This window comes from Nycticebus coucang, chromosome 2 (assembly GCF_027406575.1).
Source record: "Nycticebus coucang isolate mNycCou1 chromosome 2, mNycCou1.pri, whole genome shotgun sequence".
NCBI lineage: Eukaryota > Metazoa > Chordata > Mammalia > Primates > Lorisidae > Nycticebus > Nycticebus coucang.
This window is the reverse complement of record NC_069781.1, coordinates 75,583,424-75,601,152: the sequence shown is the minus strand read 5'-3', so window position 1 is coordinate 75,601,152 and position 17,729 is coordinate 75,583,424. Positions and strand designations below refer to the sequence as shown.

Here is a 17,729-nt window from a genome sequence, read left to right as displayed (position 1 = left end):
TTTGTTGAAGAAATGATAAACAAAATTTAGTATTTTGAGAATGGCTTCTAAGATCAAACACATTATCAAAGCTAAGCACACTATCAAAAGCACTTGGCTCTATTCTACCATTTTTTGCTACTAGAATTTGGAAGAAAAACTGAAATATATGTGCCAACACTCTCCACATATTTCTTTTTAAAAGCATTAAAAATAAACCGTAGCAAACATTTTTGCTTAGTTTGAAGAGCTGAAAATTACTGATCTCCTTTTTGCTCTATAATAACCTAATTTATTTATTGTCTAAATTAGGGTAAATTTAATCCATAAGTGAATTTCCTTGAAAACGAAAGACTACCTCATTAAAATGTAAAAATTATTTTTATATAAAATACTTTCAGGCTGGGTGCTTGCAGCTAAGTAGTTAGAGGGCTGGCCACATGCTCCAGGCTGGTGAGTTTCAACCTGGCCTGACCTGTTAAACAAAAAACAAACAAACAAACAAAGTAGCCAGGCATTGTGGCAGGTGCCTGTAGTCCCAGCTACTTGGGAGGCTGAGGCAAGAGAATCACTTGAGCTCAAGAGTTTGAGGGTGCTGTGAGCTATGATGCCACTGTATTATACAGAGGGTGACAAATAAAAAAAAAAGTCTCAATTAAAAAAAATACTTTCAACAAAAGATATATAAAAAACCATTGCACAGTCTTTTGCCTACTTGACCAGGGCCTTTTATCTCTTGATTATCCATAATGTTACTAATATGCAAAGTAGTTATTACACTGTTGTAGACTAGATTCTAGTCTCTAACAATACTCAAAGGACCTACTGGAGTACTCTCCATAGAATGTCCAGAGATTGCTGTAGTGAATACATAAAAAGTAAACAGAAGACTCTGTCTACTTTTACTTCCTCTTGCCAGCTGTCACATCCTATGATTGCCTAAGAATCAATGGGCTCTAATCTGCTCCTATATTTTAGGCAAATAGCTTCATCTTGTCAGTTAAGTGAAACTATGTGCTCTATGACATCTCCTTTCCAATCAGATGCTATTTCTATTTATTTTCAGATTCATAACTATGTTCTACACAATAATGTTGCTGGGTATCTGACTTGTAGATAAGTGGAAATTTCTTCTACAACCTATCAAATCTTCAAGTGAGATACTTTATACAAAGGAACTCAAGAAACTGCAAAGCTATATATTAATAAAACAATAATCATTAATAGCCCTAAATTTAATTGTAAATTAAAGTCTAAAGCTTAAGTTTGTGAATTTATTTATGTTATTTAATTATTTAATTATTTTTGAGACAGAGTTTCACTCTGTTGCCCAGGCTAGAGTGTCATAGTGTAAGCTTACTTCACAGCAACCTCAAACTCCTGGTTTCAGTGATCCTCTTGCCTTAGCCTCCTGTGTAGCTGAGACTAAAGGCACCCGCCACAATGTCTACCTAGTTTTCTCTTATTTTGAGGAGAAAAAGGGTCTCACTCTTGCTCAGGCTAATCTTAAACTCCTAAGCTCAAGCAATCTTCCTGCCTTGGCCTTCCAGAGTGCTAGGATTATAGGCAGGAGCTACCAATTTGGGCTCCAAAACTTAAATTTAATTAATAAAATAAGAATTACTACATATACTTGATTTTCTTTAATAATAAGAATATGGAAAACATATAAATTGACACTATGGAAGATCTGAACACATGGATATATTATAAACCTTGATGTATTTAAATAATTTCAATATTCTGAAATATTAAATACTACTTCTTGCTATAAAATATTTTGAACCTTTTACATGTTAATTGTATTTTAACAAAAGAGTGGCAGTCTCTGCTTATATAAACTTTAATTTGCATATTGAGTATAATCATTTGAGTTTTACAATTATTATTTAAAAAAATTTGTCTTATGACAAATTTTTAAAATGTTATCTTCACATAATTTTCTTATGTGAAGAAAAATTTGTCTTATGACAAATTTTTAAAATGTTGTCTTCACATAATTTTCAACAAATACTCTTAACTTAGCCCTTACATACACACCCATAGAGAGAAACTTTTTCTCTCTTGTCCGGAGTAACTGACTTCAGTTAAGGGCCATCAATGTTATCTATAAATAGATTCCTTCCGAGAGACAACAGAGAAAAGACTCTGGCTGCCCTGCTCATCCCAATGTCAGGCCTGTGCAGTTGGTAATGCTAACACTGGAATCAGTTAGCAAGACATAATTTCAAGAGCAAATGTCCGTAATCCAAAACTGTTATCATTAAAAGAGCGCAACAAATTAAAAGAAGGTTCAGTACTTTGGTTCTCCAACATTTTTGTTTAATAAGAAATAAGAATCAAATTCAATTAAGAAAGTAAAGTCAGAAGAATATATTAATATTACTAAGAGTTTTATTCACTTCTTAATACACATGCATAATTTATCTATTTCTAAAAGCAATTACTACTATACTAAGATGGCTTGCTACCTTTCATAAGTCTGGAGTCTTGTTTTATGAGACCATAGGAAGTCGTAGGACTTACTTATCTAACTCAGTCTTTTTATAGAGAATATCTCTTGGGTGGCGCCTGTGGCTCAAAGGAGTAGGGTGCCGGCCCCACATGCCAGAGGTGGCAGGTTCAAACCCAGCCCTGGCCAAAAACTGTAAAAAAAAAGAATATCTCTTGAAGACTTCCATTTTTATGAAAGCTTGCTAGAATTTCTTAAATCACAAGAAGAAGTAGGCTTCAGCTGTCAGGTACACTTTAACAAGTTTTTGCTCACAAATAAGTTTTAGTCCATGTTATCTCTGAAATAAACTTTCTCTTTTACTTGATTTCACTATCATTTCAACTGTGTAGCACTGCTATGCATGAGGGAAGGAATTATACCAGAAAGTAAAAGCTGTAAGTGTTGCCACTAACAGATGGAAAAAACAATCATAATTCAAAACAATAATAATTTATTACAACTCACATAAACTGTCTCCAGCCATACAAGTTACTATTTCACAATTTACTTTATGATTTTTCTCAGACTCTTCTTAGTATGTTTCACTGGCCATATATCAAAATATGCGGATCAGCAATTAAAAAATGAGATTGCAATTCTGTGAATAATAAATCTAAAAGTCCTTGAGATAGCTGACAGAGCAACCAATCTTGATCTAAGTCTTCAGTGTGGAACACCTACACTAGACATTATGACTGTATTGAAGCCACTTAACAAGATCCTTACCTCCAGTCTCTTTCCATTAAATATGTCTTGCCCAAAATCAAAAAGTCATCTCTCTAGAAAAAATCAAAGTTTCATTGTTTTCTTCAAAGCCTTACATAGCTTCAAAGCTATGTTCTGCACAAACAATAAACTTATTAGCTCATATACAAACAGATCCCTTAAAATATGATCCAAACTACTTTTAAATCTCATCTCCCACTAAACTACTCAATAATCTCTCTTCAATTCTCCTTCTGTAATACCAACCTCATCAAGTCATGGACCATTTACCAAAGATATCATGGACTTTACACTAAGTGCATTTTCCCTCTGCTTGAATATTCCTCTATTTTTGTGACTCCTTTAAGTTCCTGCTCAAGTAGAGCTTTCTCTATGAAGCTTCCTAATCCTCTCTCTCCCAGAGTTTGCTGAAAATTCCTCTATATTAAAGGAATACAGAGTTCCTTGATTAAAGCTTTATTTCAGTATTTCTCAGATTGCATTCCTTTTTAATTTTCAATTCTCAGTGTGCTTCCCCTTCTAATTTCAAAGGTAAACCATGTGTCTTATTTCTGCCTATAGGACCAAGCACACAGCAGAGACTCAGTAAGTCTTTAGCGACTAAATAGATAAAAAGACTACTGTGTGATATATTCTTTCTTTAGTATTGAATTAGGGCTAATGTTTCTGACTAAACATGGATGGATGTAGAGTTCTGGCCAATGCAACTAATCATTCCAGATCAATGGATTAGGACCTATGCGGAAGCCTCCTTTCTTAATTCTACATGCTCAAATGAAAAGAAAAATCATAACTACTGCCATGGCTTGGGTACGCTGGTAAAGAGAGAAAGATTTTTCATTTGATTTATTCTGACTTGTGACATAAAACACATGGGACTAGAAGGCCCCTGGCTATGCAATAGTATCATGGACTTGTACAAATCACTTAACACCTCCGGGATCCATCTCAAAAACAGGGTTATTAATATTTTGATTGTTATAAGGTTGTGAGGTCAGACTAGACTGGAGGATTTTTAATTCTTAGATCTATGGGTTCTATTCATCCAGCCAGCCATCCATCATCCATCCATCCATCCATCCATCCATCCATCCATCCATCCATCCATCCATCCACAAAAGCTTGAGGTCTCTTACAGCTCTAACATTCACAATTCTATGTCTATGAAAATCAGATTCAAAGAACGTGTAAGAAGTCCCAAACATTTTACAAAACCAAACAGGCTGACTGGTAAGTAATTCTATCAAATTTGGAAAACAGACAGGCTCACTGAAATTCTAAATCACATTTAAGAACTATTCATAGTGAAAGCATGCCAACAGTAATAACATTCTTTTCTACTTAGGTATTTACTGAGAACAAAAGAGATCCAAACAGCTGAGAAGTACACAGCTTTGACGTCATCAGTGATAACTCCAGGGTCTACCTTTGTTTCTGCTGCATGGGTTGTTGTCTCATAGCCATATACTGCATGTCCTCTTGCAGACGATTAAGAGGGGAATCTGGCTTGACACGAATCCCATAGTAATGGTACTTGGAGTTTCCTCTTCATGAAAAAACAATAAATATTGGAAACACAAAAGTCAGTTAAGCTAATGTTAATCACATGGTCTGTCCACTTAACTTCACATTTAGAAAACCAAGTAAAAGCAGCTTACTAATACTATATATTTATGATTTACCTGTTCAGGTTATTTGTATTTTTTATGGTGAGTGACATTTAAAGAATCAAGCTAAGATTCTGAATAAGACTCTGAAGGCCCTAGGAAAAATATTTTCTTTTAAATTTAATTTAAAATTAAAATTTTAAAATTTCTTTTAAATTTAATTTAGAAAGGGTAACAGTGGGAAAAAGTTTTTGGCTAATAAAAGCTCATTAATAGAATAAAGGGTTGTATAGCAAATACATATTTATTATAAAGTGCCTATATAGAATAAAAAAAAATCTTAATTCTATTGTCTTAGTTCAACATTTTTCTCTTTACTTCAAAGATGATGAAGTAAGATAATATTACTGTTACAAGATGTTCTGGTAAAGTCTGTTACGTAATATTTTAAAAACTGAGAAGGAAGTAGGAATTTATTGATTTTGAAACATCTTATTAGTCCCTGTTTTTATGGATTCATATCAGTTTTGCAGGATGAATAACATGTGTCAAAACAGATATGAGGAAACTTCTCTGTGAAAATGGCAAATTTCCACTTGGGATAAAAATGTCATACTTTGCTCATGTTCATGAGGAAGATGGTGTTTGCTATTAGAAATGACAAACTTTAGCTCTAAATGGAATTTGCAAATTCTTGCAAAAATAACATTTTAAATATGTAAATTCTTGCAAAGAGAAAATAGTTTTTCACAAGTCTATATATAGCAAGACATCAGTGCTTTCAATTTTTTTCTTCCATTTACCGGAAATGCTAGAACAGTGTAGATTAAATATTTTTTATAAAAATAGAGCAGATTTTACTTTCAAAATGAAAAAAATATATATTTAATAAATGCTATATAAAAGACATTAAAATCATATTATATAAGTAATATCACTAGTTTATAAAAATGTAGGAATATAGATACCTACATGCTTTCAGCAAAATAAGCAGATATGAAAACTTAATGCCTGTAAAGAAAGGCATTCCACTGCACAGATAAGATTCTATCTCCAAAATCCACTGCACAATATAACAAAAAACAAAGACAAAAACACCCTAAAGCCAATTTGTAGCATTCTCTTGTACAAACTGAAAGATGTTAGGGCAGGAAGCAGGACATATTAATTACAAGACAAAACTATAGAGTAAAATTATTTCTCTTTTGTGAGACCCCAAAGAGACAGGTGTCTAGTTTCCTTTAAGGTTCCTGTATTTTGGTTGGGTTAGGAGGGAGTGGTTTTTGTTGTTGTTGCTGTTTGTTTCATTTCATTAGGAATTGTTGGAGGAAAGAAGTATATCCATGCTCTTCAAACTTAATTGGAGATGGTATCTAACAAAAGATGCCTTTTGCTTCTCATTTGTTTTAAACACGGCTATTTTGTTTATTAACATCTAAAAACTTTAGAAAAGATCTGGTTCTGGTTTGAAAATCTTCACTATATGATATCATTGAGGGATAACAATAGTTCTATATATAGTTCACTTAAAGAAAAAGTATTTGGTTTAGTTTGTCTCATGATTTATACTCATTTCCTTCTGTTCCTTGAATTAGGAGTAGAAGGCAAATGCTAAAACAGTTTTCATGATAGAAAAAATCTCTGGGACTTTACCCCAACATTGTTAGTTTTTCTGTCTTTATAATACTTCATTTGTTTAAATTCTCTCCTATAGTATTTATATTCTCCTTATTTTTCTAGGCTTTGCTTTGCATTCTTAATTCAGACACTATCTACAATTTTAAAAAGAATAGGAGACATAATTGTTGCATAGGAAAGGTGTGGGAACCCAGACATCAGAAACTAAAAGCTGCAATACAGCAAATGTACTTACAGGAGTATGGATTCCACTCATTCACAAACCCAAACAACCCCAATTTTGTCCCTTTCTATCTTAAAGATGTGTTTCAAGGTTTGAATGGAGTCTCAAAATAGGACCCATTGAAATCCCTTTCAGTAACAAAAGAAGCACAACAATACTGCTATTAGAATGTTGAATAAAGCCCAGAGTTTCAAAATATTGGCATGGTATGCATAACTACAGAGCTATCAGCTAAGAAACAGTAGGTTAGGTCCTCAGATAATGATTTTTGTGGTTTTGAAAAAAAAATACTAGAGAAACAAAAAGCTTTTTTAAGGGGAATGAAAGCTATTCCTTTAGTCTGAATAGATAATCATATTCTCCAGTTTAAAATACACTACCTTTTCAAGCATAGATAGAAGAAAATGCATTTATGAGAGAGCTGAATCTGAAGATGTACAATCACTTAAAATGCAACAGGAACAAAATAATTCACACATTGAATATATTCAGACCTTATAAATCTCACAAAACTGACACATTACTCCCAAATATGCCATTTGTGGAAACAGCCGCAGTGGGCCATACAAACTAGAAAAAACTCCCCTCACCCTTTCTCCTCTGGAGTGAGCTATAAAACCTAGCTTGCCTTCCCTGGAAAACAGGTCAAGAGATCCTCATGGGGAGAGCACATGTAGTGAGAATAAGATGGAGTCTGTCAGGCTGACATTACACAGCTGGTCTGGTTAGTTTAGGTCCTAAGTGCATCATGTCTCCCATTCTTGTTTGTAAACTCAGCTTTAACCTAAAAGAGTATATCTTGAGTAGTTTAGGACAATTGATTTAGGAGATTAACTTTGAAATGGGAATGTTATTTTGGGTCATGGGTTATTTCGATTATTGTTTATTACGGGTAATGGGTTGTGGTGTGGCAATTACTGTTGTTTAAGATAAGTCTTAATTGCTGTTGTTTAAGATAAAGGTTAGCACAGCTCTTGCTTTTAACTTGTGATTTTGGAAATGGGAGAACAGAACAGTCTTGGGGAGGCTACTCTCACTGTTTATCAGAATTGCTGACATTCTGACAAAGTTTGGGGGACCTATCCCTGTCTCTGCATATTGGCTGACAGTGACAGGCAGCCAGACCCTCTTCCTCCATTAACAATTTCAGGGAGGTCCTTCCTGTACCCGGTAGAAAGCAATGTCCTTATTTCTAAAGACATAGGGACACAGAAGGATCTAAATAAATAAGCCTTGCTGAGTTCTCCTCAGTTTATTACCATTAGATCATACCCTTTTTGTCCACTCATAGTTTTCCAGAACTACTTCTTCATAAGAAAGCGTAAGATATGGGGTATCCCAAAAGTAGCCCCTAAAGCTGCTATACCTAGAAAAAATGGTAAACTGTAGCTAACTGCTCATTATAAAAATTTTACAAAGAGGTGGCCAACATGCAGGGAATATTTTGTAAATATTTTGAACTATATTTTTGCTTCCACACATGTAAGGCTAATAAAAGGTAAAACAGACCATGTCACCAATAAGGACTTTAAGCACTTATATTTGCAAGTTTATCAAATGGTTTATAATTGGTTCCCTGAAATGAAATGAAAAACTTAGCTTTAATTTTTTATTCTAATCCAATAGTTATTTATAATGACAATTAAATGTATCAATAATTTTGCAACAGTCAAGAAATACATAGTTATAGTATTATAACTATAATTATAGTATTCCATAGTTAGAGCTTTCCATTTACTATGCATCAATTTTAGTTTGGTTATTTTCAAAAAGAGAATACAGTGATATATTAATTTTTAAAGTATCATACGCAGGTCTTGTATATGCAACCTGTAAATTAGCAAGTTACCCTACTAATTTCTATATAAGTTTGACAATCAACTCCTCTGAAAGCTTTGCTAAGTTAATGTTTAGATCAATGCATTATTCTGGCTTGGTAGTATTCACTGAATAGTCATTTTTCCTTTTCTTGGGGATTTTATAAAGTGAGTTCCTTCTGTATTTTTTACCTATAATCAAATCCTCTTGCTTAAACAACATACCAAACTACTCTAGTTTGAAAAAAGAGAGATTAGTATATGATCTTACTTTTTAGTACTAACCTAGTACCCAATCTCCTGGTTCGTAGCCCCATAAAAATTGACCTTATTAGTTTTCCAAAAGAGGCAGCATTGACTGGGTCCAGTTTGTGTTCCTGACAGTGTCGAAGGTAGTGGTTGTATAGAGTGCTTCTGGGGAGGCTCACTCCTTCTGCTGTCTCGTAATTGTCCAACAGCCACTGGAGCTGGTAGAGGTAAGACACAGTAAACACACAGAAATCATATAATTTGCCAAAATTTCTACGAGACACTGCAAAGACAATATATAGAAATACTTAGGAGTTCTTCATCAATTCCTACAATAGAGTAAACTGCTGTGTAATTCAGAGGCTGGCATAATCTGGCTTTGAAAATTGTCAGAAATATGGAGGCAATGGGTATGACAGCAGACAGTATTTCTTCAAATATTTAAGCATATATAGAGATATACTAATTTTCCCTATTTTGATCACAACTCTGGAGAGAAACACCTCTTCAGGGAATTCAAATAATTCTATTAATTGGTCATAAATACCAAACATATAACTGCTACAGAAAAAAACATGTTACCATGCCTGGCAGCATGATATATAACATAGCTTTAGTGTTGGGGTGTTGTATGAGTTTTTATATTAAGGGCCTTTTTATGTTTTTTTTTTTTTCTTTTTTAACCAGAGTCTCGCTTTGATGTCCAGACTAGAGTGCCAGGGCGTCAGCCTAGCTCACAGAAACCTTACATTTCTGAATTCAAAGGATCCTTCTGCCTCAGCCTCCTGAGTAGCTGGGACTACAGTGCCTGTCACAACACTCTGATAATTTTATTCTATTTTTAGTAGAGATGGGGTCTTGCTCTTGTTCAGAGTAGTCCTGAACTCCTGAGCTTAAGAGATCCTTGCACTTCAGTCTCCCAGAGTGCTAAGATTACAGGAGTAAGCCATTGCTCCTGGCCAAATTCTATTTATTTTTATAAAATTCTAATTTACTTATCTCAAATTACTAGATAATACAGTAACAACATTGTCTATTAGGACAAATTCTGCAAGAAGAAAGAACGAAATTCAGGAATTTCTTTCTTAACTGGAAAGAAACTCACTAGACATTGGCAAAGATTTTATATGTAATGAACAAGAATAATTTATTACAAACCATTTTTTTGCCTTGAAGTTTTTTTCACAATTTTAAAAGTGAAACATACTATAGTAGTATTTGGCAAAACAATATTTTTTCAGCCTATTGTTCACATTTTAAGGTTCTATAATGTCTTATAATTAAAAGAAATAATGTTTAAAGTATAGAATGCACAAGAACTTTCTAGAAAATCTAATCCAGGTCTATATTGCTCAATTTTAACACCAGCAATATTAAATTATTTGTTTATTTACAAAAGGAAAACTGAAAAAGAATTAAATGACTTTCTTAAGATTATATATTGTCTCAATGCTGGAGTTTTATTTCCAACTCATGTTTCCTCTGATTATTTTACACCAATTGTTAGTTTCACAAAACAAATATTTCATATTACCTATCACAACAAAATTTTCATACATATGTAAGAGGTATAATAAAGAGCTGATACGTAACATGCAATTCAAGTTAAATATAAATAATGTAAGCCAAATAACTCATTTATTGAGCACCAACTACGAGCTAGTCAAAGCTGCTCAAAGTGAGGCAAAGATGAATGTGATCTCACCCTTGTCCTCTAGGAATTTCTAAATAAATCTAAAAATGATAACAACATATAAACAAATGATCTATTTCTCCATTATGCTTCTAATACTTTAAGATGTGTGATTAAACTTAGAACCTGAACTTTAAGACTTTTAGTAAAAAAATCCATTAAAAAATATTTTCAGAATTATAATTTCTAATCATAGCAGCTGAATTTTCGAAAACACTTTTAATTTTAATTATTACTACATGATGTTTATGTAATTAAACTCATACTGATTGTTGGCTTCGAAAATGTAGCCACCATACCTACCAGACAGAAGAGCACTTCTAAAAATAAAATTAATATTCTGGTCAGGAAGACATAATGGCCTTTATGGAAAATATATGCATGTGAATATGTATTTTTAAACATATATGTTATAAAACTTTAAAAAGATTACACAAAATAAATATTAATTTTTTATAATGACAAAAATGTTATAGGCCATAAAGATTCTTTTGATACTAGTGATCTGTAACTTCATAGGCAGTCAGATATGATTTGTAAGTATTCTAAAGGACCCATAAAATAAATTCACTATACATATTTATTTAGTATAAAAGAGAAGAGGCAAACTGGGAAACTAAGTTAGTGAGGCTCAAACTGAAATTTGCCTACAATTCTAGGTGAGACAGCATATCTGTTTAGTGTCTATTTTTTTTATATATGTCAAGACTATTGATTATGAGCACATCTGAGGGAGATACACATAAAATGTGACAATACAAATTTGACTCATAATATTCCATACGCATGCTTCAGGAAAATAGTATTTGGAAGCATTTCAGTGGTGTCACAGCAGCCCCAGTGAACTATATTGCACAAAGGTGCTAGTTCTTGTTTTGTGTATATATACAAGACAGAACAAGAGTTGACTCCTGTCTCAGTAGATTAAAGAAAGCAATATAGGCTCTAGCTATCAAGAACTATAAAGAAATCACCAAGAAAAAAATCCCTGGAAAGGCAAACATATAAGAAATGTAAATATTTTTTGTAAAATAGTAATATTTTCCAACTAAACGAATAAAGTTTCCATTTCCACAAGCACAGACTATACATTATGTGAGTTAAAAATGCCAAAGATAGGTTTGCATGTGTAACTATTTATTCTTATAAAATAGTACATATTATAAAAGGCATAGTAGTATGATTTCTTAACAAAGATGAAAAAATCAATAATGTACAGAAGATATCTCTATATAGAAAATCTTAATTTAAATATTCATGTAATGAATATAGTCAATTTTATAACAAGAACTTTATTATCAAAAGTATACAAATGATAAAAATAGATTTAATGTAAAATTCTGATAATATAAAGCAAAAAAATTATTCAATTAACCAGAAATACAAATAAAAAATTTGTTCGAACTGTCCTATGCACTAGTCTTCTTGCAGCATTTAATTACTTAAAAGTAAAGACAAATGTCTAAAATTGGGAACGTATTCATTTCTCACAGTCATGAAAATTATCTTGCAGATAAATATTTCATAAAAGAATTTGAAAAGGCAAATCCAATAATAGATTATTAGAAAAGTACTACCATAAGTTACCTTTCATAAAAATGAAAACTAGTACAAATTTTAAAGTTTAGTATTAAATATTTTGAGTCCAACACTATATTCACATCTTATTTACTGTACATATAAGAATTTATACTGTAAATATTTAAGAATTAAATATATATTAAAGAAGTTAATCCAATGACTCTTAATCAAAGAAAATTTTTCACAGAAAAAGTGAAATAATTATAGCAAAAGTTGACGTAACTACTGAGAAGCCTAAAGGATATTATTAATATTCCATTAATAATTTAAGGAAAATGAAGCTTTTGTTGGATTGGCTGTGCAGTCCTTTAATATAGCTATATAAGTCAAAACATGTAATGTTTCATATACTATTCTTCTTTATATAGTTTATTTTCTTAATTCTTCATTTCTAAACTAGTTATTAAAAATCTAACCTTATATATGTACATTTATATTTATTTCTATAAATAATCATTAGTCAGTTGGAAAAATTCCACAAAACCTGGTATTTTGGTGACTATTTGACAGTAGCAAAGCTGTATTTTGCTTTCTGCCCCATGTTTGCAGGAAGAGGAACTTTGTTCCTCGCCATAAGCCTGAAGAGCACTTTGAAGGAGCAGAAGGAAGTCAAGTGGAGATAAAAGCCCTCTAAGGATGAAGGTGGCTCTGTTGCCCTTTGAGTACCAGCTAAGAAGTCTGAAAATCACTGTCCCAACTAGAAATGCACTAAGTAGACACATACTTAAGGATCTACCAGATGAGAATTTGAGATTTAGCTAGCAATTCTTGTCTGCATTCTGTATCTCAGCATTTAACTTTTAGGTTTTAACATGTGATGAAATGATAAATCAGACATCTGAGTCTAAAACACAGTACTAGAAAGCATCACTTTTGCTAGAAGAGAAACCTGGCAGTTTCTGTGTAAGTTTAAGTGTAACCTAAACGCATATACTCTGTGTGCTGTTGAAGAGAAATTAATGCCTGTTACGATAAGTACTGTTTCCTTCAGTTTTGTCTTTAATAAAATGCATTTGTTAATTAGAATTCAATGCTATTAACAGTAATTTAGAACTAAAATATTATCATTTCTTTTATTCTTTTATAAAATGTCTTGCAAAATAATGGTTTACATTTATGTTTTAAAAGCCCATAACATAGCCACAGGAACTTACAACTTTTATCTTTAAAACCTGATTATTCTACTAATGAACTAACAAACTTATATAAGGGTGGAAACTGTGATAATTATATCTTTCAACCTTTGCATTTAATCTATATTAATCAGAACAGATTAAAGAATATGAACAGTTTCTGCTGTTCCCAAAGGGAAATCCTGATTGACAAATAAAAATAAATAAAACTGCACTGCCCAATTAACATCTAAATGTAACATTTAGCATTCTTCCCCAGATGGATTATTACCCATTAGGATTCATTTTAAGTTCAGTTCACTGATGATATGCATGTTGACAGGCCATATTTCTGCAATAACTTAATTTACAACATAGCAAAGTTGCAAGAAAGTTGAGTATAAAGCAAGGTTTTGCTTTGAGCTGAATTTATTTCAGTAGCTAAAACCAGCAAAAATAATGAAACAAAGATTTGCTAGACTGTGAAAAGTATATGAAATAAATACCTAAAGCTTTTTATATACCTAAAATGGAATTCCAAGAAAATGAACAACCTTAATAACATTTTTTATAAATTGGGAATAATTAATTTAACAACAGTTTTGAATTCAAATTTACAATCTACAGAAATATCAATTTGAACACAATATAGCCATTAACTTACAAATTTATATTAATGACAAGTGGAAAATAGTATAAAATAATGTCTGCAATGAAGAAAATTAGATGTTCTAATTAGATTAAGGCAGACTATACATCATTTATCCATAGCATCTTCAAATACAAAATATCAGATATAAAAATATTTAAATAAAAATTATTACACTAATAACATTTTGTTTTTTGTTTTTTTTTTTTTAATTTTTTTTTTTTTTTTATTGTTGGGGATTCATTGAGGGTACAATAAGCCAGGTTACACTGATTGCAACTAATAACATTTTGTAATGCTAAATGAAAAGTATCATTCTAAAATTCAAGGAGATGAGTAATGTCACTTTTGGCTAGAACTTTTTAAAGGATTGCATTGTTTGGAGGAAAAAAATTGTCTATTCTTAAACTAAAGGCTTCACGTAGGGAAATGATAGAATGAGCATATATTCTTTACTCAAATGGTATGTGAAGAGTATACCACCCTCTACCAACACTGTTTGCATATACCCTACTAAAGCAAACTTGAAAACAAAGGCAACAATACATGTATATATATAAGTCTCCAAATAAATGCACACATAACTGGCAAATGCATCCTAAAGTACTTAAGGTAAGTTCTGTTCCCTTCTGTTTCCCAAGTTTATTCATTAAGCTAGGGTTTAGTGAGTATCTACTATGTACCAGGCACTGTTCTAGGCACCAGGAATGCATTGATGGACAGGATATAGACAATCCTTGCTCTCTTGGAAGTTCCATTTGTTAAAAAATATTTACTGACTACCTATGAAAAGCTAGTACTGAAATAATTGCCATCGTGTTAGTTTATTAAGAATATGCTAAAAATGGGATTCAAAATTTAGTATCCCACTTCTTTGTCTAATATGTGGAAAGATTGTTAAAAAGCAAACCAATCAAGCTGGATTCTGCTCAGAGGAAATTATTTACTTGATTTGATCCTAATAAAAGTTTTCTTTAATTACTGTGAATAATTGAATATATAAAGAGAAAATAGGAAATCCTTTGTATTCCATAGCCCAAAATAGAATGAAAATTGACTTTCCAGCTCAAAAGTCATGATTAATATCCCTCTGTAGAAACACAAATTATTGCTAATTTCTAATTTTTTGTCTAATGATGTTGATTCTTTGTAGAAACTGATAAATCAGAGAACTGAGCACCATAAAGTTGAATTCATGTCCACCTCAAAGAATCTTACAAACCTCAAATAATTCCATATTACACCCTATATAGTGAGAGATAAAGGTAACTTTTAGTTGGGGTCTAAAATGTTAATAGCAAATTAGAAATCTCTTCACTGAAAAGTTTTGCATAGAATTTAAAATACTTTTAACAAACGGTTATCAACGAGAATATAAGCAATAGCTACTTTCAGTTACCTATTCTAGTTTGGATAAATCTAATAAAAATTAAATGCATCTTTAACTTCCTTTATTTTCTTTTTCTTTTCCTTTTTTTTTTTTTTTTTTACACCAAGTCTTATGCTCTCACCCTAGGTAGAGTGCTGTGGCATCACAGCTCACAGCAACCTCAAACTCTTGGGCTCAAATGATACCCTTGCCTCAGCCTCCCAAGTAGCTGGGACTATAGGTGCCTGGCAGAGCGTCTGGCTAGTTTTTCTATTTTTAGTAGAGATGGGGGTTTCTTTCTTTCTCAGGCTGGTCTCAAAGTCCTGAACTCAAGCAAACCTCCTACCTTAGCTTCCCAAAATGCTAGGATTACAGGCGTGCGCAACCATGCCAGGCAGCATCACTAACTTTCCAAGGAGGATAAAAGGACAACAGAATCTTTCTATGTTCAGGGAGAGCCTAACCTCACTGACTAGTCAGCAGAAACACTAATCTTTTCTTTACTATTTAAAAACCATCTGTAGAATCCTTTGTACATCTTTAGATTTGACTATATGTTTTGAATGAACTTCCCTATACCTCAGAAGTGTAATAAAAATACACCAGCACAGAGAAAGATTATCACATCATTAGCAATACTTGCACTCATTCTTTCTACATACTGAAGTACCTCTGGCTGTTAATAACAATATGAAAGATCTGCTATGCTATGTAATAAAAAATATGAAGTCATGGAGTAATAAACATTTGTCTGTTGCTTATGCAGCTTAATTCACACATTCATTAACATTCAATATTAGTTCATAAATTCTACAAGTGAAAAGTAATTTTTTTTTTTGTAGTTTTTGTCAGGGGCTGGGTTTGAACCCACTACCTCCAGCATATAGGGCCGACGCCTTATTCTTTTGAGCCACAAGCACCGGCTGAAAAGTAATTTTTTGAAAACCCTACATAGTTGCTAACAAGTTTCAAACAAATCAAATAAATTTAAAAAATATGAAAAACATAATCTACATTACTCTATCTACATTATTATTCATGAATATATTAATTAAGATGAGTAATTAAAGTTAAAATTAAGCATGTTTTGTTAATATATAAATTTCAAATAAAAATGAATTGTGATTTGAATATCAAAGTACAACATAGAAGCCTGAAAGCTGAAAATGAGTGACTGCTAACTCCAGTTTATTTTCTCTCCTCATGTCTCTGTACATTTCTGATTGAAAGTGAGGAAGGAACATTTTCACTTGCCATTTCCAAAACATAAACACCAGCTAATCAACATCCCCCAACACACAGAGCCGAGCAGTATATAGTAAATCAGTTTTTACCACAATCACAGACTTATTGTATATATAGCAGGAATATGCTTATGAAATATATAAAAGAGTAAAATCGAATACAAATTTTCATAAAGGGGAAACATTTTAAAAACTGTTTCAGAAAGAGACAGAATGCCAAAATTATAGGCATTCTGCAAGTGGGCTGACTTATTTCTCTTTGCAATGATACTTTCCCTTGATAAAGAAACAGGACACAAGGTTCCACCTCAAAAACAAATGTGTAAGAATGTAAGGACGTACTGAGGTATTTCATGTAATTTTGGAATATAAAATTTAAATTCTTAAAAATTTATATACTTTGAAAGAATAGTGAAAACATTTTCTTTTTTTTTTTTTTTTTTTGGAGAGACTGAGTCTCACTTTACTGCCCTCGGTAGAGTGCCGTGGCGTCACACGGCTCACAGCAACCTCCAGCTCTTGGGCTTATGTGATTCTCTTGCCTCAGCCTTCCGAGCTACTGGGACTACAGGTGCCCGCCACAATGCCCAGCTATTTTTTTGTTGTTGCAGTTTGGCCAGGGCTGGGTTTGAACCCACCACCCTCGGCACATGGGGCCGGCACCCTACTGAGCCACAGGCGCCGCCCAGTGAAAACATTTTCTATGAGGTCAAGGTTGTAGGTTTATTGAAAGAAATAATAAGTATTTCATTTGGGTGATCTGATTTTGGACTTATCAGTTACAAACTATAGAAAAGAATTAAGAAATCCTAATAGTGTTATCCCTAAATTTAAGAACACATTGTCAGTTGGGAAGAAAAACTCTAATTCCTGCTAATATTCTACTAACATTAACATAGCAGAAAGTCTATCTAAAGTAGATTTAAAAGTTACAGGTCTATTACTTTTGTTCCATGTACTCCAAAGTCATTTTAAGAAGAAAAATTTTAATCAGCATTTTCAATGGTTCCCCAAATTTGAAGAGTTGATGAAAATGTTTATAATTTCATCAGTCTTGTTACACTTAACCAGTGTTATAGTGATGTATCAAAGTGAAAAGCTTCAAGAAATAGTAGTGGTAACTCTGCTTTATCTCAATTATTAGCACTTTAGAGCTTATCTACAGCTCTACTCTTTCATTTGGCCCACTTTTATTTATTTCTCTTATACATTTTAGGATTTGAGCTCATCTATGACGCTGTTTACATAGTTTTACTGGTAAATAAATAACTTTCAAACAGTTTGTCATTGTGTTTGACATTAGTAATTCTTTTCCACTGGTCACACAAGTAGACAAAACTGTCTCATA

General features: G+C 32.4%; 1 protein-coding gene across 2 annotated transcripts in view; it reads right to left on the bottom strand.

Annotated features, from left to right (window-relative positions):
* The window catches only part of RFX3 (regulatory factor X3), a 293,053-nt gene that overhangs the window by 64,682 nt on the left and 210,642 nt on the right, over nucleotides 1–17,729 (bottom strand). For both annotated transcript variants that reach the window (XM_053573811.1, XM_053573820.1), the window contains 2 exons: nucleotides 8,770–8,951; nucleotides 4,626–4,745 (listed from right to left, as the gene is read on the bottom strand). In XM_053573811.1, coding sequence (XP_053429786.1) covers nucleotides 4,626–4,745; nucleotides 8,770–8,951 — 302 coding nt within the window. The remainder of the gene's footprint in view (nucleotides 1–4,625; nucleotides 4,746–8,769; nucleotides 8,952–17,729) is intronic.